The sequence below is a fragment of the Ovis canadensis genome, chromosome 11 (assembly GCF_042477335.2).
Source record: "Ovis canadensis isolate MfBH-ARS-UI-01 breed Bighorn chromosome 11, ARS-UI_OviCan_v2, whole genome shotgun sequence".
NCBI classification, from domain to species: Eukaryota; Metazoa; Chordata; class Mammalia; order Artiodactyla; family Bovidae; genus Ovis; species Ovis canadensis.
The window spans coordinates 36,629,279-36,652,425 of record NC_091255.1 but is presented as its reverse complement, the minus strand read 5'-3'; the positions used below and the strand labels follow the sequence as shown (position 1 = coordinate 36,652,425).

The 23,147-nt window shown below is 43.9% G+C and overlaps 1 protein-coding gene across 4 annotated transcripts in view; it reads left to right on the top strand.

Moving 5' to 3' along the window:
• MYH10 (myosin heavy chain 10) overlaps positions 1–23,147 on the top strand; it is a 121,909-nt gene that overhangs the window by 20,531 nt on the left and 78,231 nt on the right. For all 4 annotated transcript variants that reach the window (XM_069603512.1, XM_069603510.1, XM_069603513.1 and 1 more), the window contains exons 3-5: positions 405–561; positions 11,624–11,651; positions 22,463–22,565. In XM_069603512.1, coding sequence (XP_069459613.1) covers positions 405–561; positions 11,624–11,651; positions 22,463–22,565 — 288 coding nt within the window. The remainder of the gene's footprint in view (positions 1–404; positions 562–11,623; positions 11,652–22,462; positions 22,566–23,147) is intronic.

Here is a 23,147-nt window from a genome sequence, read left to right as displayed (position 1 = left end):
ACCATGAGTATTTCCTTAAAGATGAATTGCAGTGTGGAACCTGAAACCACCGTGATGGACTTTTCATACCTTGTACACTTTCGAGAGAATGAATTTGAAAAAGCAAATGACATGCAGTTTGAATAATGACCCTGTAAAGTGATGAAGCATTTATTATTATTTCCATTTGACAGATGAGGGAATTGAATCGAAGGAAGTACCGTTTAGCAATCGCATCTGTGGGAGAACCGCTTGTGGTTTGGAATTGCCTGTTACGGGCTAGATTTAATTTCAGGGATAGATTAATTATGCAAATGATAAAGATCCCCTGTTCACATTACTGTGTGGTTTGTCTCCTGATTGGACCCCACCTGGTACATGGGGTTACAGTCTTTAACACTGTATCTTATTTTTATCTGTTCTAGACCTATTCTGGACTCTTCTGTGTAGTCATAAATCCTTACAAGAACCTTCCAATTTACTCTGAGAATATTATTGAAATGTACAGAGGGAAGAAGCGTCATGAGATGCCTCCACACATCTACGCTATATCAGAATCTGCTTACAGATGCATGCTTCAAGGTAACTGGAAATGATGTTTACAATGCTGAATACTCAGAATTTCTTAAATGTGACCTGGGTTTTTGTTTTTGTTTTTTTAATGTCTCAGCCTTGTCTTTTTTTTTTTTTTTTTTAATTATTTTTTGTCTGTGCTGGGTCTTCACGGCTGCACAGACTTCTCTCTAGTTGTGGCGGGTGGGGGCTACTCTGCGTTGCAGTGCGTGGGCTGCTTTTTGCAGTGGCTCCTCCTGTTGCAGAGCATAGGCTCCAGGTTTGCGGGCTTCAGGAGCACTCAGGCTCAGTAGTTGCAGTTCCCGAGCTCTAGAGTACAGGCTTAGTAGTTGTGGTACGCAGGCTTAGTTGCTCAGCACGTGGGATCTTCCCAGACCAGGGATCGAGCCCAGATCTCCTGCATTGGTAGATGGAAGCCCTGTCTCCATCTTCTCTACAGAGGGCTTTAAGTTTTTTTTTTTTTTTCTTTTAAAGATTAAAAGAAAAGTAATAGATGTTTATTGTAGAAAACTTGTGAATTCTTAAGGTTAGACTGGGTAATACGGCTGTTTTCTATAAGCAGCCGGTAAGTATGCTTGTTGCTTCATAAATACATCATGTTAGTTTTTATGTTTAAAAGCATCTAGTTTTCATATATTTTTGAACTTGACCATAAGCCAATATAATCAAAACTCTACGGCTCTCAAGAGCCAAGAAAGAAGTGATAGTTTTGAAAAAGTTGACCAGAGCTGAAGAAAGACTTGAGTCTTGAGACTGAGAGGGTTCACCAAGTCCCAGGCAGGGATCCTGAAAGGAGACCCGTGCTGGGTCTCACGTAGCATGGTGTGGATAGGGCACAGTCACGTGATCCCTATGGAGTCAATGGGCTCAGACTTCTCACTTGCAGTCCTGTGTTAGAAGCTGAACCCAGCAATTCTGAGGCCTGTGCCTGGCGCATAACCATGCGAGGGGCCCAAAGACTACTGATACCCCGGGCTTCCTGGGGTGTCACCCCTCCTCCTTGGACCCTGACACCCCCTCCTGGCCATCCACCCCAGCAAGCTTCCGTTCAGTAGCAGCCCTCACGGCCACCGACCTGTTGACCTAGACACACCTAAAGGCAAGCTCTGCCGTAACAGTAGTTGCAGGAGCCACCGTAACAGTAGTTGCAGGAGCCACCGTGAATATCCAAGATCTGAGAGTCTGCTGTCTCCCTGGAGTCTTAGAATGAAGCCCACATCTCCTTGGTCCTCAGTTTCCCAGCCGCAACGTTGTTTCCGTACAGCTCTCTCTTCATTTTGCCTTACTCCCACTCTGTGATGGGCACACCTCCCTACCTACTCAGTGTCTGCCTCGAATGCTTTCTTTCCCTCCGGGCTTTAACTGAAACCTGGCTTTACCCTGCAGTGGCTGCTGCACTCAGACCCTGTGCACTGGAAGGCAAGAGCACTGTCTTTACTCCCAGGGCGTCTGCTGGGCCGTTTGTTAACTGCTCTTCACCCCTTGAAAATGCTGCCCCTCCTCTGCCTGCCCTCATCGCTGTAGCATCTTTCTTCTGGGGCCCCCTCCTCCCTCCTCCTTGCCTCATTATTTGGTTGGTCTGACCCCCGACATGTCATTTCTTCTCTGCCTCAAGGCCTGACATAACCCTGTGGTACTTCTTAGTTTCTCGTTAACAGCCACCTCCTTGGTCTCGCAGATCCTTAATCTTCTTCTCTTCTCACTTATGCTGCTGACACCCTAGACTTTGCCACCTTCTGAAATGATCTTATTTTTCAAATAGTATTTCAGAAATTCTATTGCAAAATCCTTCCATCTTGGCAGCTCAGTCGGCAAGTCTCCTGACCGTGTTCTTTGACTGTTTAGATCTCAGGGTCTGTGTGTTGTTCTGCTTTTCCCCTGTGTATTATCAGTACTGCCTTAACTTTCTTCCTCACATAGTTTGGATTTCATAGTATCATTTCAGCCATCTTTGTCAGTATCCTACACCCTGTCCCTTTGCTCTTTTGTTATACTTTTTTTTTTTTTTAATATTTATTTATTTGGCTGCACGAGGTCTTAGTTGGGGCACATGGCATCTTTCAGTTGTGGCGTGTGGGTCCAGTTCCTCGACCAGGGAACCCTGGTGCCCTGCATTGGGAGCACGGAGTCTTAGCCACTGGACCACCAGGGAAGTTACACTTGGTTGGCAGAATTCTCACCCCAGATCAATCAAGTTGTTTATCTTTTTTTAATGCTCTTACTTGGGTTGCTGATGCCTCTGGAGTTCTCTTCATACAATTGAATCAATACTCCTGTAATTGTGTGACCACGAGCCCAGATTCCACACAGAACACTCTCGTTAATCCTTCCTTGATTGTCTATTAAGGTTATAATCTCATTCTCCCTAATGTCTGCCTCAGGTCTCTGCCCCCTGCAGCTTTGTGGGTCCCTGCTTTCCTCCCCAGCTGACAGCTGCTTCCCCTGTTCCATGAGAAGTTAGAAGCCACCAGAGTGGAAGTGCCCCAGTCTCCTGAGCCACATTTACAGACCATTCTCTCTTGTACCCACTCCAGTCTGAGGCCAGTCTTCCCACCTCCTTCACCTCTGATGCCTGTCACATCTCTCCCAGGATCCTTCTCAGGAAGCTCACAGTGTCCATTGTCTTCTGCCTGTCTTTGTATGGGCTCTTAATTAAACATGCTGAAATTTTCTGTTACTTTAGAAAGTTCTCTCTTCCATCCTCTCCTTCCCTTCACAGCCAGATGTCTTGGAAGCATCTGCCAGTCGTTGGGTAGGAACTTGTGAAAATGCTTGCTCCTGTGCTCTCAAGGAAACACAAAACAGGGTCTTCAGCTGAGAGTGAGGAGGGAGCAGAGATTGGGGATTTAAGTGAGAAACACTGTGATGTAATCCGCTAGGAGAGTCAGGCAGTACTTACATATGCATCATTGATGTTGGGTCACTGTTAGAAATACAAAGGAAATGTGACCCATAATTAGAGGGGGAGCTTTAATGTGCTTCTCTTAGAATTTGAGATAAGTAGGGGGGAAAGAACATAAAGAATGTGATCACCACAATTTAGCAAGCTTGAATTGAAAACTACGTACAGGACTACTGCGCATCAACCAGAAAGAAGGTTTACAACCTCAGCTTGTAATGTTGATGCTAAATCACCATTAAAAATCTCAGATCTGGCCACGTTCTCCAACCACAGTGCAGTAAGACGAGGTATTTACAAATTCCCACCTGTTTGGTACGAGTGCTGCTTCATGACTTCTTACTGTTTCTGTGGCTAGCCGTTCATCCATATGATTTTTTGGTAAAAGAGGAAATCAAAACTGCTATTACAGATTCTTTAGACGTTAATCACAACAAAATATCATGTGTAAAAAACTGATGGCTTATGGCAAAAACCGCTTTAAGAAATAATTCATAGTTATAAATATTTTATTAGTAAATGAAAATTTATACGCAAACCTTTTACTCACAAAGTAGATAAAAGGCAACTTTATGATAATTTACTGAGCTTTTCATCTCATGAGGTTTTCTGTGTTTCATTTCACACACATTAAAAAAAAAGTCCTTTAAAAATACAGCCTGGATGTTAACTTAAGATGTAACTGTGGTGATCATTTCACAGTATATACAAATATTGAATCATTGTGTTGTACACCTGAAACTAATATAATGTTATGTATCAGTTATACCTCAATTTAAACAAAACAGTACAGCATGAAATGAACCTAAATAAGAAGAAAAACATAAAATTAAGTAAAACTTGAGCTGGTTCCATGAAAAGACCATAAAACAGACAAGTGTTTGGCAAGTGTGACTAAGAGGAGAGAATCACCAGAAAGGATAAAGGTTTTATAACCCTATAAACAGAGACAAAAATGCCTTGAAATAAGGTGGAAAACTCTGAACAGTGCCAGTGGGAGAAATGGTAAAGGTTGTGAGACATTTACCTCTATGTCCCAAAGACATGAGGCCCAAATAATTTCAGCAATGAAGTCTTTCCAGTCTCGAGGACTAAATAATTCCTGTGTTATCTAAATGGTTTTAAACCATTAGACAAGGCAGAATAGTCTGGATAACATCAAGGTCAGAAGCTGTCAAAGGACTTTGAATGCTTACTTTTTACTTTTTATTAAAAAATAATGCGTAAAGATAGTTAAACAATGAAACACACGATATAGCAGGGATTGTTACTGTTGTTTAGTCAGTAAGTTCTGTCCGACTCTGCGACCCCATGGACTGTAGCCCGCCAGGATCTTCTGTGCATGGGATTTCCCAGGCCAGAATACTGGAGTGAGTTGCCATTTCCTGCTCCAGGAGATCTTCCCGGACCAGGGATCCAACCTGCAGGATCCCGGCAGGCGGATTCTTTACCACTGAACCACCTGGGAAGCCCACGACAAGGCTTACGTTATTGATAAAGAAAACAGACACATGTCCTCCCCCTGCCCACTCTGGATTTCCTCTTGAGAGGAAGTCATTTTGTCTGTTTCGTCTTGTGTTTGTATGTATTTATGAGTAACAGGCTTATGATGTTCTTTTTTTTAAACTTCTGTTGGTTTCTATAGACTTCCTACTATGAAAAAAGAGTTTTTAACTACATTGCCCCCATCTTCCTGATTGAAGTTAAGTCAACATTTTTTGGCGTTTTAGTAGTATTCAAACGTGTAAACTGTTCTTCCTGTGGTCACATTTCTCTTCTTACACAATTTGCTGTTTTCCCTGGGGTTAGTAATTTTCCTATTTTGGGGGAAACGGATTAGTTTTGCAGTGACCAACGTTGATTTGACAGAACTACAGGTCTTCTTTCAGTACAGAGACGTGTATCAGGTAAGTGATTGGAGTCTTTCCTCCGCCAGAGCCACGCCTCCCGAGACCCTCGGCCCTCCACTCTGCCCTTAGTGCCCCTCAGACTTGCCTGTGCCTGCACCCTGGAAATCCCTTGCTTCTTTCCTTGCTTGTTTTCCTTAATTATGGGTCCTGTAGGCTGTATTTTGGATGGAGAATAACCTCCAGTAGCTTCCTGACAGGGCTTCCCAGGAGACACTAGTGGTAAAGAAACTGCCTGCCAGTGCAGGAGACATAAGAGACGCAGGTTCAATCCCTGGGTTGGGAAGATCCCCTGGAGGAGGACATGGCAACCCACTCTAGTATTCTTGCCTGGAGAGCCCCATGGACAGAGGAGCTTGGCGGGCTACAGTCCATAGGACGCAAAGAGTCGGACACAGCTTCCTGCGAAACACTGAAAATAGCCAGTTATTCTACCAGTAAGTAACTGTTTAATGGATGGCTCATTTCTGTAGTGAAATCCTGAGCGGCCGTCTTGCAACTATGTCTGATACACCGAGTGATGTGCTAGTATAATAGTAATAATCACATATACCAACCCCTCTCTCCAATAAGTATTTTAAGACTAGGATTGATATACATCAAAATGTGAACCTTTACATGTAGATTAGGGAGAAAAGGCTACCCACCCCAGTATTCTGGCCTGGAGAATTCCATGGACTGTACAGTTCATGGGGTTGCAAAAAGTCAGGCATGACTGAGTGACTTGCACTTCACTTCACTTCTGTGGTTCAGTGGTTGAAGACTTCACCTTCCAACATAAGGCGTGAGGGTTCCGTCCCTGGTTGGGGAAGTGGGATCCCACATGCCTCGAAGCCAAAAAAACTCAGTTAGGAGAAAGAAAAGCAAGGAAAACAAACCATCTTTTAAACGGAACATCAAGGAAGGGTTTGAAAGGTCAGAAAACAGGTAACACCAACTACAGCAGTAAATATACTTTTAACCCCCTGTAAATAGCAGGGCCTAATACAATCATATGCCCCTTACAAGACCTCTCCAAGTGGAAAAATAATAGCAGTGCAATGATGAGCATTTCCTCAGCCAGATGAGTACAAAAAGGAAGCACCAGTTAAGTCACCCCAAGTCTAAAGTAGAAGTCGAAGCAGAAACGGACAATGGGCATTATTTTGTTAGGCGAAAGAATGTTTTATAATGAATTATAGTTGCCTTGAATCTATGTATTGATTGTTATAATGTGGAAATACAGACAGTGGGAAACAGTAATACTGCTTACCCTGAGAAACTGTAAAATGTAGGAAAACCCATCTAGTGGCTTGTGTTAGAGATTTGCTATCTCACTGAGGATACCAACAAATGAGGACACTATCATAATGTGATAAGGGCTACGAAGACGACTAAGAGGGCGTGAGAATCAGAGGCGAAAGGGCTAGTGAGGGGGTGAGACAGTGATTTTACTGGGCGATAAGTTTAACGCTGTGCTTATCCTGGACTGCAGCATGCCAGGCTTCCCTGGCCTTCACTATCTCCTGGAGTTTGCTCAAATTCATGTCCACTGAGTCAGTGATGCTATCTAACCATCTCATCCTTTGTTGACCCCTTCTCTTTTTGTCTTCAATCTTTCCAAGCATCAGGGTCTTCTCCAATAAATGTTAAGCGGTGAGCAAATAGGTAGAACCCAAATATAAGGCAGTATTTCTTATATTGCTAAACATTTTTGAAGTCTTAAGTGTAGAGACATATGTAACATGTTGCTGGACGGGAAAACTAAATATATGTAATTTTATTTAAGGTATCATTTATATGCAGTAAAATTCCGCCTTTTTAGTGTATAGTTCTTTGAGTTTTGACAAATACACCTAGCTATATAACTACAGTCAAGATATAGAACAGTTCTATCTTCCATCCAAATTTCTGCACGCTCCTTATAGGCGTTCCCTCTCCCCTAGTCCGTGACAACCACCGAGTTTTTCCCTTTGTCACTGTGGTTTCGCCTTTTCCAGAACGTCATGTAATCAGACACAGGTTAGCCTTTCCAGTCTGGCGTCTTTCACTGACACAGTGCATTTGAGCGTCAGCTACCAGTGGTTCACTCCTTGCTAGTTTCTGGCAGTTTTCCATTATACGCGTGTTCTACAGTTTGTTCATTCACTTACCATCTGAAGGGCATTTAGATAGTTTACGTTTCTTGGCCATTAAGACACTAGGGTCGTTTGTGTACTAGGTTTTTTGTGAGTGTAAGTTTTAATTTCATATGACTCAATAATTGGGAGTAGGATTGCTGGGTCACACAGGTGTATTTTTAACTTTGTAAGAAACTACCACACTCTTTTCCAAATGGCTGTGCCATTTTTCATCCTTACTATCAGTGGGTGAAAATTCTAGCTCTGCTTTCTGTCAACACTTGGTGTTGTCGGTGGTTTATCAAACTGTAGTCTGATAAGTGTGCAGTGGCATTTCATTGTGGTCTTAAATTGCGTTTCCCAGGTGACCAAGGATATTAAGCATCTTTTGATGTGCTTATGCCACCTGTATGTCTTCTTTTGTGAAGTGTTCAAATCTTTTAACCATTAAAAAAATTGGATGGTTTGTTTTCTTATTATTCACTTTTGAGAACTCTGTCCTTTATAGCTACAAGCCCTTTATTGGATAAGTGATTTGCGATTTTTTTTTCCCACTCATGCTGTGATCCATCTTGAGTTAATTTTCATGTATGGTGCAAAGTATGGATTGAAGTTCATTGTTTTGCATGTGAATATCCAGTAGATCTTGGCATCGTTTATTGAGAAAACATTTTTTTTCTCCAGTGAATTGCTTTGTCAGGATTCTGTTCCTTTGATCTGTACATTTGTCCTTTTTCATAGCATCTTGATTATAATAGTCATATAATAAATCTTAAATTGTTCCTTTGTCTTTCAATATAAATTTTAGAAATCAACTTGCCATTTTCTAAAAATGGCCCACTTTTCACGTTTTGATTGGATTGCACTGAATCTACAGAACAAAAAGGGCAGAACTGACAAGAGTATTGAGTCTTCCAATCCATGAACATGTTTTGTCTCTCTGTTAATGTAGGTCTTCTTTTATTTCATTGGTGTTTTACAGTCTTTAGCGCATAGATCTCGCACATATTTATTATAAGTATAGCATATACCTTAGGATAACTAAACATTTCATGTTTTTAGTGTTAAATGGAACTTTACAATTTTAATTACCAAATTGTTCAGTATTGATATATAGAAATTTAAAATATATATATTATTTTTAAAATACATGTATTGACATCATTTGCAACCTTGCAGAAGTCACTTATTTGGGAAAGTTTTTTGGTAGACTCTTTGGAATTATCTCTAGACAGTCATGTCCTCTGCAGATAGACATTCTTGTTTCCTCCTTTTCAAGTATATGCTTTTAAATTATTTTTATTTGTGATGTTGAATAGGTGTGAGAACAGACATCCTTGTCTTATTCCTGGTCTCTGGGGGACAGCATTCAGTTTTCACCATTAAGCATGATGTTAACTGCAGGTGTTTTGCAGTCGCCCTTTATCAAGTTGTTGAAGTTCCCTTGTATTCCTTGTTTGCTGTGTTTTTTGTTTTCACTCATGAATGGATGTTGTTTTATTGAATGTCTTTTCTACATCTGTTCAGGTTATTGATTCTTCTTGAGTGAACTTTAGTAGTCTATCCTTTAAAGACATTATTCCGTTCATTTTAGTTGTCAAATTTTTTAGCAGAAAGTGGCTCCTAATATTTCCTTATTATCCTTTTAGTATCTCTGGGATCTATAGTGGTTTTCGCTTTCTTGTTCCAGGTGTTGGCAATTTGTGTCTTATTTCTGATCATTTTGTCTAGAGATTTATCTCAAAGATCCGGCATTTGGCCACCATTTTCTTTTCCTGTTTTCCCATTTCACTGATTTTTGTTCCTTATAATTTTTTTTCTTCTACTCATTTTGTGTTTAATTTGTTCTTTTCTAGTTTTTTAAGGCAGGAGCTAAGGTCACTGATCTAAAATCATTTTCACTGTTGAAAATACAATTTAATTCGACATGGATTTATTGAGTACCTCCATTTATGGTTTTGGGGAGGTGCTGTGGACAATAACTGAGCTATCAAATGAATCTCTCCTCTTTAGAAGGCTAGTTGCATTTCTGAACGTAAAGTATTTCCCTTAAATGTCACTATAATATATGGTATATGCTGAGTCTAGTTACATTGATAGGTTCTTAGAGTATAAAGTTCACTGTAAACATTTGGGGTGCCTAAGCTGATCCTCCCCGACTCCAGTCCTCTTGCCTGGAAAATCCCATGGACAGAGGAGCCTGGTAGGCTGCAGTCCATGGGGTCGCTAAGAGTCAGACACGACTGAGCGACTTCCCTTTCACTTTTCACTTTCATGCATTGGAGAAGGAAATGGCAACCCACTCCAGTGTTCTGGCCTGGGGAATCCCAGGGACGGGGGAGCCTGGTGGGCTGCCATCTGTGGGGTCGCACAGAGTTGGACACGACTGAAGCGACTTAACAGCAGCAGTAGCAGCACCAAGCTGATCCTGAAAGGGTGAAGAGAATTCAGTGAAGCAGAAGGAAGGAATGATTCAGTTATAGAGTATTCTCTGGAGGAAATCTTGGAGGTTGACAAGCCCTCACCTGATTGTACTGATAGTGAAACTGAGGCTCAAAGCTGATGCAAGACATGACAAGAACAGATGGGTCCACCTGCAAAGAGAGTTCCTTTGTTTTATTGGGGGGGGGTGGGATGAGAAGCATGGGGAGAAGAAATACCGAGCAGATTTGAAGGGTAGATTGTGGTTGTGAAGAGCTCAGATTTCACACGATGAAAATAGCATGTCCAGATGCAGGAAGAAGGCTGCTCTGAATAAGTTAGGAGGCCATTTGATTGTGGTTATGTTTTGGCATATGTTTTGATTTCTCTAATGTATAAACTAGTTTAGCAAAGCCCTAAAAACTTGGGTGAGTGGAGTTCTCTAAACATTCTCAGACCAGGAGAATTTGGAGTGCAAGGGTTCATGTTTAGAGTGAATAATATGTAAAAACTTGGTAAAATCCTAGTTTTATAGGTGAAGAGCCCAAAACCAGCAAGGAATCAATGTTTCATTTATAGATACGTGGGCAGTTTGCGGCAGAAGATTCCAGTTCCCAATGTCTTGCCAGTGCCCTGCCTGGCTCCTCGCACTGGATTCTCTTAGTTGACTAAGGCTGGCTGTTAAGTCTGGGAGTAAAGAAGCAAGACAGGCTCTGATCTTAGCACATACTAGTCTGGCAGGCAGTTGGCAGTATTGTTTGCCTAACCCCAAAATATGGTCAGAAGAAGGAAGCAGTGAGGAGCCTGAAGAAGAGGGTCTGGAGGGGACCTACAGAGGAGATATGACTGAGCTGAGCAGGAAGGGCAGGCAGAGATCATCCAAGTGCTTGTGGATCCGGGAAGGACGTGCTCAAGAAAGGTTATTGGCTTGCATTTAACCTTTTTATTTGTGGACCCCGTGGACTGTACGGTCCATGGAATTCTCCAGACCCAGAGTACTGGAGTGGGTAGCCATTCCCTTCTCCAGGGGATCCTTCCAACCCAAGAATTGAACTGGGGTCTCTTGCTTTTGCAGGTGGATTCTTTACCAGCTGAGCTACCAGGGAAGCCCTAAATATGAATACTTATATTATTTGTCACTTTAAAGTCATGATAATTTTTTTCCTTTTATGTTCTTTCCTTATTTTTGCTCTATTTAATGTTCTGACTTCAGACAGTGGTTAAACTCTTATAGAGTTTATCCTGCCTTAATCTTTTTTTCCACTCAGTGTTTGATACTTTTTTTTCCTTCTTTAAGGTGTATATTGATAATGATTTCTCTCTGGTTGTGAGTTTTCTTGTAAGGTAGTGGTTTCCAAGCTTGGCCCTGCATCAGAATCACTTGGGGAACCTAAGTAAAAAGCGGTTTTCAGTCCCTCTTCCAAAGGTGGAGCTCTGGGAAGTTCGTTTCTATAAAATTTCCTGGTTGACTCTGATGAGCAGCAGGCTTCAAGAATCCAGGTTCATTAGGCATGTAAAGTTGTCTGAGCTTGGATTGTTACCTTCCCCAGATAATCTGGCCTGAGAATGATGAAATTGACTGAATTTAGGACTGCATGATACGTAACAGGATTGGAAAGCGTTAACTTGGCCTAAGAGGGGCAGAGTTCCTAGTATTTTAGAGGCTATCAGGCTATTTATTATTTATCAAATATTTTAAAAAACAGGCAGATATTCAATGTCTTTCTGTTTATTTTGTTTTCTAGATCGTGAGGACCAGTCAATTCTTTGCACGTAAGTAAATGTTAAACGTTCAGACTTCTTTTCTATTCTCTTGGAAAGTAAAAGCAATTTTGGTATTTGAGAGAGGAAGGGGGACAGGAGAGCAGTAATTTAAAGAGACTGATGTAAACTTTGCTGTTAATTGTTTTAAGTCTAAGGTATGCAAGCTCTGCTTAGCTTTGGTGTTACTGTTTGGCTGTCAAACTGGGCTTTTCACACATTTCATAACATTAATCTGTGAAACTTACATCTTTAGTTGGTTTGTCCAAGTGTTGACCTCCTGGACTTTTCAGGAATTTCCCTGTATCACCCAGAAAGCATTATTGATTATCACATGCTGGTGTGTGAAGTACTGGAAAGTCAGGATCGAATACAACATCCACAGCAGGAAGTGATCGTTTTCGCTGGTTAGGACAGTCATGTTAGCTGCAGTGGGGAAAATGGAGGACCGGGAAGTGTTATCACGAGAAGACCGAGTGGGAGGCTATTGAGTTACCCACGGGAGAGATGGAAGTGCCTTCAAATGGGGAGGTGCTCGTGGACCCGGATGGAAGTGGGCATGTCTAAGTGGGGCTTAGGTTGCGAGACAGGCCTGAGAAAGAGGAGCTCGGATAGGGTGGAGTTGTGTGGATTTCAGAGACGTGGAAAGGTGGAGGAACAGGTTCAGGGCAAAGGGGAAGGAATTTGGTGGGGGACTTTGACTTTGAGGTGCCTGAGGCGCTCCTGGGGGAGCCATCTCTAGGCCATTGGACGTGAAGTAGGAGCTGTGCCTGGAATGCAGAGCCGGCGGCCTAGGGGACAGAAGCCATGCGGTAAGTGAGGTCCCCTCAGAGCGTGGGATCTCCAGACGGGGTTCAAGGGTGGGGAGGCGGGCGAGACTCCACAGAGATGCCCAAGCTGTGGGCTGCAGGCACCGTAGAGACTGAGACACACAGGAGCACGCGCCTGGGGTTTCATGCAGGCGCGGGAGGCTGGTCGTGGGCCCTCAGTGCGCTGGAGTGGGGAGGGAGTCAGGCCAGATGTCAGTCAAGGAATGACGTGGGTGTATGTGTGTGAGAAGAAAAAGCTTTAAAAAGCGGCAAAAAACTACCTCTGGGCCTACTACTTCCAAACAGCTCTAGAGTGAAAATTGTAGCATTTGAAAAGCAGTAAGGAATCAATTGTTGTTGTTACTGGTGGTGTCTTTAAGGTAGGAGAGGTTAAACTGATGGGAGTGGGGTAGGACGAGATGGGTGGGAGTCAGGGCCCCTAGAGGGCCAGGATCAGGGAGGAGACAGGGCCTGATGTGGGCGGGTGGGGGGACCAGAAATGGAGAAAGTTCTCATCTCTTGGCTTTTCTTTCCCATAGAAACTTCGGTGTTTGGTAACAAGAAGTATGAGAGAAGTAGAAAATAGCCTCTCTCGTGTAAATTTTCTTCCAGCAATGTTTCGCTTTTCTTAAACAACAAACCACCGGACACTTAGTGACTGAAAGCAGTTTTCCCAGCCCTTGGATTGGACTCAGCTGGGCCTGTCTGCTGAGCCGAGCCAGGCCCAGCCGTCTCACCTGGGGCCCACCCTGTGGCTGGGGGCAGCTGAGGGCCAGGGGCTGGTTACCTGTTGACTGGGGTGCCTTGGTGGGTCCCCTCATTCTCCAGTGGGCTAGCCCTGGCTCCAACATGGTGACAGACTGCCCGGAGCCGTACAGACGCGAGCTCCAGGATGTAAGGGTGTGCACGCTTGGTGCTCTCAGGTTCCCAGGCCAGACACGTGGCCAAGGCCAGGGTCAGTGGGGGAGGGAGTGTGAGATACCTGGGGCCTTTGCTGTGGACACTCCCCTACGAGGGTGTCGGAATGGGAATCAGATTTAATCCACCGAAAGTTTTTATAAGTGGGCTCAGGTGGGGGTCACTGAGACGAGAGAACGGAGAACATCAGCGAGAGAGACTGTCATGGTGGACCATGGGATGTGGCACACGACGAGGGACTGGTAGGGGGGAGATGGGTCAGGAAACTGGAGAGCAGGGCCCCCTGGGGACGCAGGAGCAGGAAGAGCAGGCATTGTGGCCGCAGGTGTTGGGAGGGAGCTCCTCATGTGTGGCCGCAGGGGTGGGCAGCGGAGAAAGGCGGGCGGGCAGGAGGGCATGGGGTGGAGGGTGTCAGGGAGTCAAAGGGTTGGGTGTGTTGCTCACACGGGAGGAGGGGCTTTGACACACACACACACACACACACACACGAGTGATGGTTTGAGGGCAGTGGCCTCTGGTAAGCACTTCATAAAGCTGAATTATTTCACTTAGAGGAATGTCCTTTATTCCAAGATAAGACCCTTCCTGTTTTCTTTGGAAATAAAAGTGCTTTCTTTTTTGAAACAGCGTGGGTGGGGGTAGGGGTGGTTTGTTTTTTAAGATCTTACTAAGCAAAATAAATCCAGTGTCAGAACCACTGCTCCTGCTGTGTGTGACCTCAGAGAGGTGAGAGGTAGGGGCTTTAAGAACAAGAGAGTCTGGAAGCAGCATTAGGGGGAGTGAGAAGGATGTCCCTGATGTTTGCACGTGTGTGTGTGATGACATACGTGTGTGTGTATGCACACACAGGTGTGTGATGTGAAGTACGGCGCGGAGGGGAGTGTTCAGTGAGGAGGCTGAGAACGTGGGTGACTTTGCACGCTGTCGAATGGGGATCCCACAGAGTATGGAGGAAAAGAGGGGGGCTAGAGCAGAAAATAATTGGGTTTGGAATCAAGAGAAAGGACGTGAGAACAGAGGGTGAGAATGAAGAGTGGCCGGAGGAGCTGCATTTGGAGCAATGACCAAGGCTGGCGGGGGCGCGACCTGAAGGCCCCTGCAGAGCTCACCTCCGGGCCCCGGTGGATCCAGCAGGGGCGGGCTGGGGGGGTTGGGCCCATGGGAGGTGGCAGTCTAGGCTGGGCCTTACTGGCTTCCAGGGGTTTTTTAGCTCAGGTGGGTGGCCCCACAGCTAGATGAGTTTCTGGACCTTCATCTTAGTCACAATTTCTTGTAGCTTCTTACAGAATCAGTGAACCTTACGGGCACAGGGGACAGGTGAGACAGGTGTCAGGCAATTACAGGTGTTTGGGTCTTCCTGGAGCACAAGCTGTGAAGTAGGGAATAAAAGCCAGTTTAAACTGAACACGCTGACAAATTAACCTCTATTCTCACACAGACAAGATGGGTCTCCCAGTATCTTTCTTTCCATCATCAGCGCTTTGTGTTTCCAGACTCATGGCTTAAAACCTTGCCGTCTGCTTTGACTCCCTGCTCTCTTTCATTCCTGTTTCCAGTTGTCGCCTCACTTCATATTTCTCCAGTCCTGTCCTGCTCTAGCCCTGCCCAGCACCTACTGTCTGCCCCGTCTTCTGGGATCCTGGCTGACTCCCTTGCCTTTCTCCTCTCTCTCCCTCCAGGGAGGACATAAGCCTCATGGTACAGCTAGCTCCAGCCCACACTGATTTCCCCTCGTCAGGCCCTGTTGCTCACATACTGTGATTCATTACCTGTTTGGGTCTTTGTGTCTTGTTTTACAACTAGACGGAAGGGTAGGAACTGTGACTTTCTTTGATTGCTTTTTAATTATCCTCTGAGAACCTGGAACACTGCTTTTGGGCATCCTTAGTAAATGGATAAAAATGCAAACAAAACAATGAATCTCTTAATTAAGTAGGAACCAAGGAAACAGGCTTAAGATTAGGAAGTTTTAGAAACAATTGAATACTGTATTTGTTTTCAAAGGGTAAAACCTTTCTGATACCATTTTATAAAGGTGTTTTATTTTGAAATTTCAAACCTACACAAAAATAGAATAGTTGGAGACCCCCAGAAACCCATCCCCTAACTTCAGTGAGTTAAATTTTACCAAATTTTTTGTGTTTTCCTTTTTTAAACCTTTGCATTTCTCCCAAGTTTTTATGTTAAACAAATACAAACCTAAATTTTACTGAGAAGTTGAAAGAGTGATACGTTAAGTGCTCGTGTACCCTTTACTTAAATGTGTCCCTTGTCTCTGTACACACATAGGACTGTTTGCAGATACTCTGACACTTCACCCCTGCCGTAGGTGATACCTAAGAGCAAGGGTGTCCCCACATAACACACGTTGTCACACTTGACAGTGGAACAGTAATGTCTCATATGAAATCCATATGTGAATTTCTGTAATAGTCTTCAACATGTTTCTTATGACTTCCAAAGATCCACAATCCTGTCAGGTCTCATTCCTTGCATTCCTTATGTCTCTTCATTTTAATTCTATATTCTAGAAGAGTCTGCTCACTTTTTTATTTTATTCCACTGAGCATATTCTTCAGAAAAGTCAGTTATTCAGAAAGTGAGCTGCAAACATCTTTTTAAAACTACCTGTTTTGAAGCAGTCTTGACCTTGATTTCCCAAGGCACACCTATCATGTGGGCTGGCTCTGCAGATACCAGCCTCAAGCTCAGGGTTTCCCAGGCCACCCGTACTTCTGACCAAATAGCTACACATTTGAGGGTGGCCACTATCCACTCAGATTCAATACTTTGCTAGAGTGACAATCAGAGCCAGAGAGGGTGAGAGCTGGAGTTTCCCAAAGGCATGGCTTCCATTTGCTCTGGTCACTTCCCCTCCCAGTGCATCAGTGTATACTACCAACCAGGAAGCTCACCTTAGCTTCAAAGAGTTTTTTATTAGGCTTCACTATGTAGGCCTGGTTGATTGAATCTGTGTCCATTCCCTTTCCCCTCCCAGGAGGGTCACTGGGATCAAAGGCACAAACCTCTAATCATCCGTTTGGTTTTTCAGCTTGTCCAGTCCCCATCCTATAGCTAGCCAAGTGTCCACCATGACTAACAAAAGACATTCCAGGTACCTGGAGGCTCCAGAGCTCCCAGGAATCAGGAAAAAAGAGCAGCCAGGTTCTTCACTTATAGAACATCAGTTAGTAGAGGAAAATTGCTCTGAGAATCTAACCACTGAAGCTCCATGAAATGAGTATGGTAAGGTATGGTAAACCCGCCCCCTTCCTTCCTCACACACGTTCCCTGGGCCTCCGGACGGCTCACAGAGCCCCGGCAAGAACGGCGGCGCTTCCAGCTCGCAAGCCGGGCCCTTCCCACCCCCGGGGCCCAGGATGGCTTCTGCTCACAAGTGAGCAAGGGCGAGAACTTGTATCACCTGCCTGCAGGGCCGCAGCCACGGTGACCCTGCTCGCAGTAGGCAGGGGTGAGGGGCAGGACGCAGTCCTCTCCTTTTGGGTGGTTTGTGAGCTTGGATGATCACTTTGGGTGAGGACTCTTTGGAATGTTTGGAAGCAGGAAGCACTTGGGGAGGGAGTGACTGCTGTTTGACAGAACCTACGGTTAGTGAGCACTGATTCACTCTTGTCACCAAAAGTGACCATTGTAAGCACTAGCACTTATAATTAGATGGTCATTGTCATTTGAGACCGATGTATGCATCAGTGGTGAGGTGTGGGTTCATGAGCTACAGCAGCTGGGGTATCTCGTTGTGTGCATAAAGTAGCAGTCATCAGATAAACCATATTTGCTTTTTCTTTTGAGTTTTCTGAACATTTTATTAGGAATATTTTCAAACATAAAGCTGAAAGAATTTTTGCAGTCAAGTTCTATATATCTACCATCTAGATTCTGCCATTAGCATTTTATTATATTTGCTTATTATAGATTGACCTGTTCATCCCTCTGTCAATCCATTTGTTTGTGTTGGGAGGGAAACTTTTCCAACTTGGGTCCTGTGGTTGGGGATCTACACATTGACAGTAGACTAACAGGAGAAGACAGGGATTATGTATGCACACGTGTGGGAGTATTCAGTGTTGAGTAACTTGCTGAAAACCAGAAATAAAAGGCTTCCATACTAAATTTAAGAAACGGGGGGTGGTGTAGGTGGATTGGGGCTTCTAGGGGAGAGTATGGGGGGTTCTGTGGGGCTTTTTGATGCCAGTGGACAGCTGAATTTGTACTTGCTGGTGCTCAGGGTCGGACTTCCCCCAGTCCGGAAACTCCTTGGGATGAGGTTCCATGGGAGCTGCATTTTTAGGAGGCTCAGCTTAAGGTTGGGCTTCCCTTGTGGCTCAGAAGGTAGAGAATCTGCCTGTAATGCAGGAGAGCTGGGTTCCATCCCTGAGTTGGTTAGATCTCCTGGAGAAGGGAATGGCTACCCACTCCAGTATTCTTGCCTAGAGTAGTTCATAAATAGAGGAGCCTGGTGGTCTACATTCCATGGGATCACAAAGAATCTGACACGACTAAGCTACTAACACCTTCACTGCTTAAGGTTGGATGGTATTTCTTTCGGTAACTGCTGATTGTTGAGATGTTTTCATTTTCAACTGGAAAACCACTCTTTGGGCTATTAATCCCTTCATCTGATGTGTTTGTAGATCAGAGTGCTTCCCCCTAAATACTTCAGCATACATAACATTAAGTAAAGTTCAGGATTTACATCTGTATCTTTTTGAGACAAAATTCACATACACTTAAGTCCCCTACATACAAACCTTCAAGTTGTAAACTTTCAAAGATATGAACCTGTGTTCCATCAACATCAGACGAGAGTGACATTGCAACCTGCCCTCCGTCTCCTATTGCTGACGATCCTTCAGCTCTACCACCTCCCACGTCCTTTCCCTCCTCCAGTTGGTAACACTTCTTGCTACTTCAGTTGATGACAACCCTGTGTGCCAGCTGTTGTACTGTACCACTGTACTTTTCAAGGTACTGTACTGTACAACTAAAAATGTTTTATTTCTTTGTTTTTATGGATTTGTGTGGAAAGTCTTATGAACCTATTACAGTACAGTACTATATAGCAGATTGTGTTAGGTACTTAGGCTAACTTTGTTGGACTTAGGGAAAAGTTGGACTTCTGAATGTGCTCTTGAAACAGAACTCCTTCATATGTAGGGGACTTATGGTATAACAGAATGCAAAACTCGTAAGTAAGTATGTGCTTTAAGTATGTATGGGCTGAGTTATTTGTACAACATAAACATCTGTTAAGATAGAGAACATTATCATTTTGATCATCCTGTAAAGTTCCCTCCTGTACCCAGCAAATTCCTACCCTCACTTCATTTGATTGTGTGCGTGTGTGCTCAGGCACTTCCAGCTCTTTGCCTAAATATAAATACAAAACTGTAAAACTCCTAGAAGGTAACATAAGAGAAAACCTACATGACCTTGGGCATGGTAATACCTTTTTAGGTACAAAACCAGAGACATCCATCAAAGAAATAACTGATAAACTAGACTTCATTAAAAATTCCACTCTGCAAGAGACAGTGTTAAAAGATTGAGAAGATAAACCACAGACTGAGAAGAAATATTTGTGGAAGACACAACTCCTAAAGGAGTGTTATCCAAAATGATTTTTCTGTGTCTTTCATATTCAGATCAGAGGTTATCATCTTTCTACTTCTGTCAATTTATTCATCATCACTGTTGACCATAATAGTTGTTACCATTGCTGCCATTTATTGAGCAACTTCCGGTCAGGTGCCATGCTAGGCTCCTTACAGGCGTGATCTCAGTGTTGCAGAGTAACCAGATCTCATTTTAAAGGAGTCTAAGCCGAGGTTCAGGGGCCAATCACGTTGCCCAAAGCCCCATAACTAAGAAGGGGTAGGCTGGATTTGAATCTAAGTAAGTCATCAAGACAGAAAGAAATGGCAACCCGCTCCAGTACTCTTGCCTGGAAAATCCCATGAATGGAGGAGCCTGGTGGGCTGCAGTCCATGGGGTCGCTAAGAGTCAGACACCACTGAGCGACTTCACTTTCACTTTTCACTTTCATGCATTGGAGAGGAAATGGCAACCCACTCCCGCATTCTTGCCTGGAGAATCCCCGGGACCGGGGAGCCTGGTGGGCTGCCGTCTGTGGGGTCGCACAGAGTCGGACACGACTGAAGCGACTTAGCAGCAGCAGCAGATCATCAAGATACCATGGCCCACTTCTTACCCACTTTACCAGCACGATAGATGCATGAAGTAATTTAGAGCTTGGTAATTCAAATTCGCTTCTATATGGTGGGTGAACAGCTGAGTGGACAATAATGGGTAATGTTTATTGAATACTAATTGTATGTTTTGTGTGTGCTAAGTCACTTCGATCATGTATGACTCTCTGCAGCCCCAAGGACTGTAGCCTACCAGCCTTGTCTGTCCGTGGGATTCTCCAGGCAAGAATCCTGGAGTGGGTTGCCATGCCCTCCTGCAGGGGATCTTCCTGACCCAGGAGTCCAACCCGCGGCTCCTGCATTACAAGTGGATTCTTCACCACTGAGCCACTGAGAAAGCCCAATTATGTGCTTTACATGGAGTGTATTTTTTCCCTTTACAACACAGCCTTATGTGTAATATTAGCAGAGGTATCTTAGACCTAAAATACAGAAAATTTAGCAGAGTTCGTAGGCTCAGTACAGCTGAGTAAGTGTGACAGTTGGGGGAAAAAATGCTTTCAGGATACACTGAAGTATGTCCAGTTGCGAGGGGTTAGGCAAGAAACCGCAGAGGCAAACCAAGCCGATGAGTACCAATCATAACTGCTTCAAGACAAGTCATCGGCAGTGTACATGAGGCACACTTCTTAGCATCTTGAAAAAGTATCTGTTTGAAACCAACAGCCAACATCATGATTAGCTTGAAACCCTAGGTATTTTAAACAAAGAACACAACAGAGAAAACCACTGGCATAGCTCTTACGAAATTGCACTTGAGTAAAATCCAGATTCATTCCCATGGCTCCAGGGTACGTCCTGTCCACGCCTTTCCACCTCGGAGGCAGTCCCTCCTGCTGTGTCTGCCTGGCTGGTTGTTTACATCAAATCCTGCACTCCGGCTGCTGGTTGCTGGAATATACCGGGCTTTTCTTCTGCTCTGAGGCCTTTGTGCTTGTCTTTCCATCTGCCTCCATGCTCTGTATCCGGCCCTCTCGTGCCTGGTCCTGCTCAGCTTTCAGGAGTCGAGTGCCCCCCACCCCCGCCACCATTGAATGTCCAGCGAGTTGTCCTTTGCTCTTCTGCCTTTTCCCCTCAGTCACCTTGTTTCCTTCATCACCCTCCTCACACCCTATAGAGACCCAATTTGTGTTTCTTGTTTGTTTTAAATCTCTTCTAATCTTGAGCTACAGGAAGACTGGATCCACAGCTCAATCTCTAGCACTTAAGGGATGCCTGAGTTGATTTGGAAATGTGTTGAATGAAGGAATGAGCAAAACTCATCAGCAGGTACCAATGATGACCAAGTAGAAAGTATAATGGTGATAAAAGGACATTAATGACAGGACTAAAAATATCAAATAGAGCCTAGAAATAAACTTAGATAAGACTTATATTCTTTTATTCAACAGAATGTATTGAGTACTTGCTATGCTAGGCACTATGACGTAGTACGTGAATAAGACAAACATGGGTCCTTGCTTGTTTTGAACTTAGAAAAATACAGAATTTAACTGAGAGATGAAGCCATCATTTCTCCTAAAAACAGCATGTATATTATTTAGCTCAAAATTCTGTCTGTGTGTTTTTATAGAGGTGGCAGGTGGGAGGAGACAGGAGGGATATAGCAGAACAAAATTACTTGAAGTTTTTTTATCTGAAAAAAATAAATCCTCAGAGACTACTTGTCTGTGAGGTTTTAAAAAACAATGATGGGTAATGTGATTAGTCATACTTCAGAAATACTACATAGGGTATTGGCTTTGGAATACAGTCATAAGTGTAAGGTAAAGATAACATTTCAAATCATTTTGATCAAGATAATCAGTGTCTTGGCCAACCATTGATAATGGGATGTGAGCTGAATCATGTGAGTGGAAAATGAGATTAAATATTTACCTCAGGGCTTCCCTGGTGGCTCTGTGGTAAAGAGCCCCCCTGCCAATACTGGAGACATGGGTTTGATCCGTAATCAAGGAAGATCCCTTATGCTGTGGAGCACCTGAGCCAATGCACCTCAACCGTTAAGCTTGTGCTTGGAGCCGGGGAGCTGCAACTACTGAGCCCACGTGCCGCAACACCTGAAGCCCACACACGCTAGAGCTCGTGCTCTGCAACAAGAGATGCCCACGTACTGCAGCTAGAGAGGAGCCCCACTTGCGGCAACTAGAGAAAGGCCCGAGGAGCAACAAAGACCCAGCACGGCCAAAAAATAATACAGTTGAAAAAAAAAGCTTGACCTCAGACTGTACATTTTTTTCGACTAATTAAAATATAGTTGTAAAAAGTGAAGACATCAAAGTCCAGGAAGGACAGCATAGATGGATTTAACAGTGTAGGTGATGATAATAGAAAAGCTCTGTGTATGAGATATGTACAAGGTGCTCCGTGGCTCCAGGGGAGTGAGCCAACATCAGCGCTGAGGGATGAGCCTAAAAGGCGTCAGGCCTTGAAGATGCTATCCGTGATCAGCGGGCATCCCGGGGTTTGTTCAGCTCCTGCAGACTCAGTTACCTTGTCTGATTGTTCTAGAAATTCTGGTTCCAGTGCTGGACATGTTTCTGGTGCTGAGGAATTTCTTTGTAAACGTTCTAATGAACTTCACTTTTCTGGCAGAGCCACTGATTCCTAGCACAGGTGGGGAAGTGTCGTGAAAATTTTCCTCTGTCCTCTTAACTGGCATCTACCAAAATAATGTATTTCATTTATACCATTTAAAAATCATTTTCCAGCTACTGGTGATAGTGTTGTGTTTTTTTTTCCCCGCCACTCACTCTCTTTTTACTTCCTACTAATTCTAGTTTCAAATCAGTTTACTTTTGTTGATTATAGGTTGGGAATGTGTGTGCTGTGCTTTCTGTAAAGCAGCCTGTGTTACTATATCTTCCAGGGGCGAATCAGGTGCCGGGAAGACAGAAAACACTAAGAAAGTCATTCAGTACCTTGCTCATGTTGCTTCTTCACACAAAGGACGAAAGGACCATAATATTCCTGTAAGTTTTTGTTCTGCCCTTGTTTTTAAAACCCTTAGATTTATTCTTTAGTAATTTCAGAAACAAGAATAAGGAAGTGAGGATGCTCGGCGCACGGCCTTTATTGACAGCTTCCTTGTCTCCCCCAGCAAGGAGGGGCTAGGACTTCAAGAAATTGCTGGTAACTGGCAATTCCAACAGGGCAAACTGAAATTATGGTTGTAGCTCAAAGCCTGATCTCTTGCAGAATTGTGGTAAGGATTGTTAGAAGTCAATAAGCAAGGCTCATGAAGACTTCTCCGTTTTTAACCACCAGAAAAATATCCTCAGATATTTTCAGTGGTTCTTTCTGACCTTACAGAGCTACCACCAGCAGCAGCCTGAGGGGAGGATAGAAATTTGGGGGACAGTTGATGACAGAAAAGGTGTAAGAATATAACACGTCAGTTTTTCTTGATTTGTAGATATGCAGATGTAGTCGTTAGTACCCCCTGAGAGATGCCAGCCAAACCCGCTTTCACAGTTCTAACCCTCGCACTGACTTGGTGCTTTGGATGTGGCTTTACTGCTAGGGAAAGACCCAAACTTGCTAACGTTTGCGTT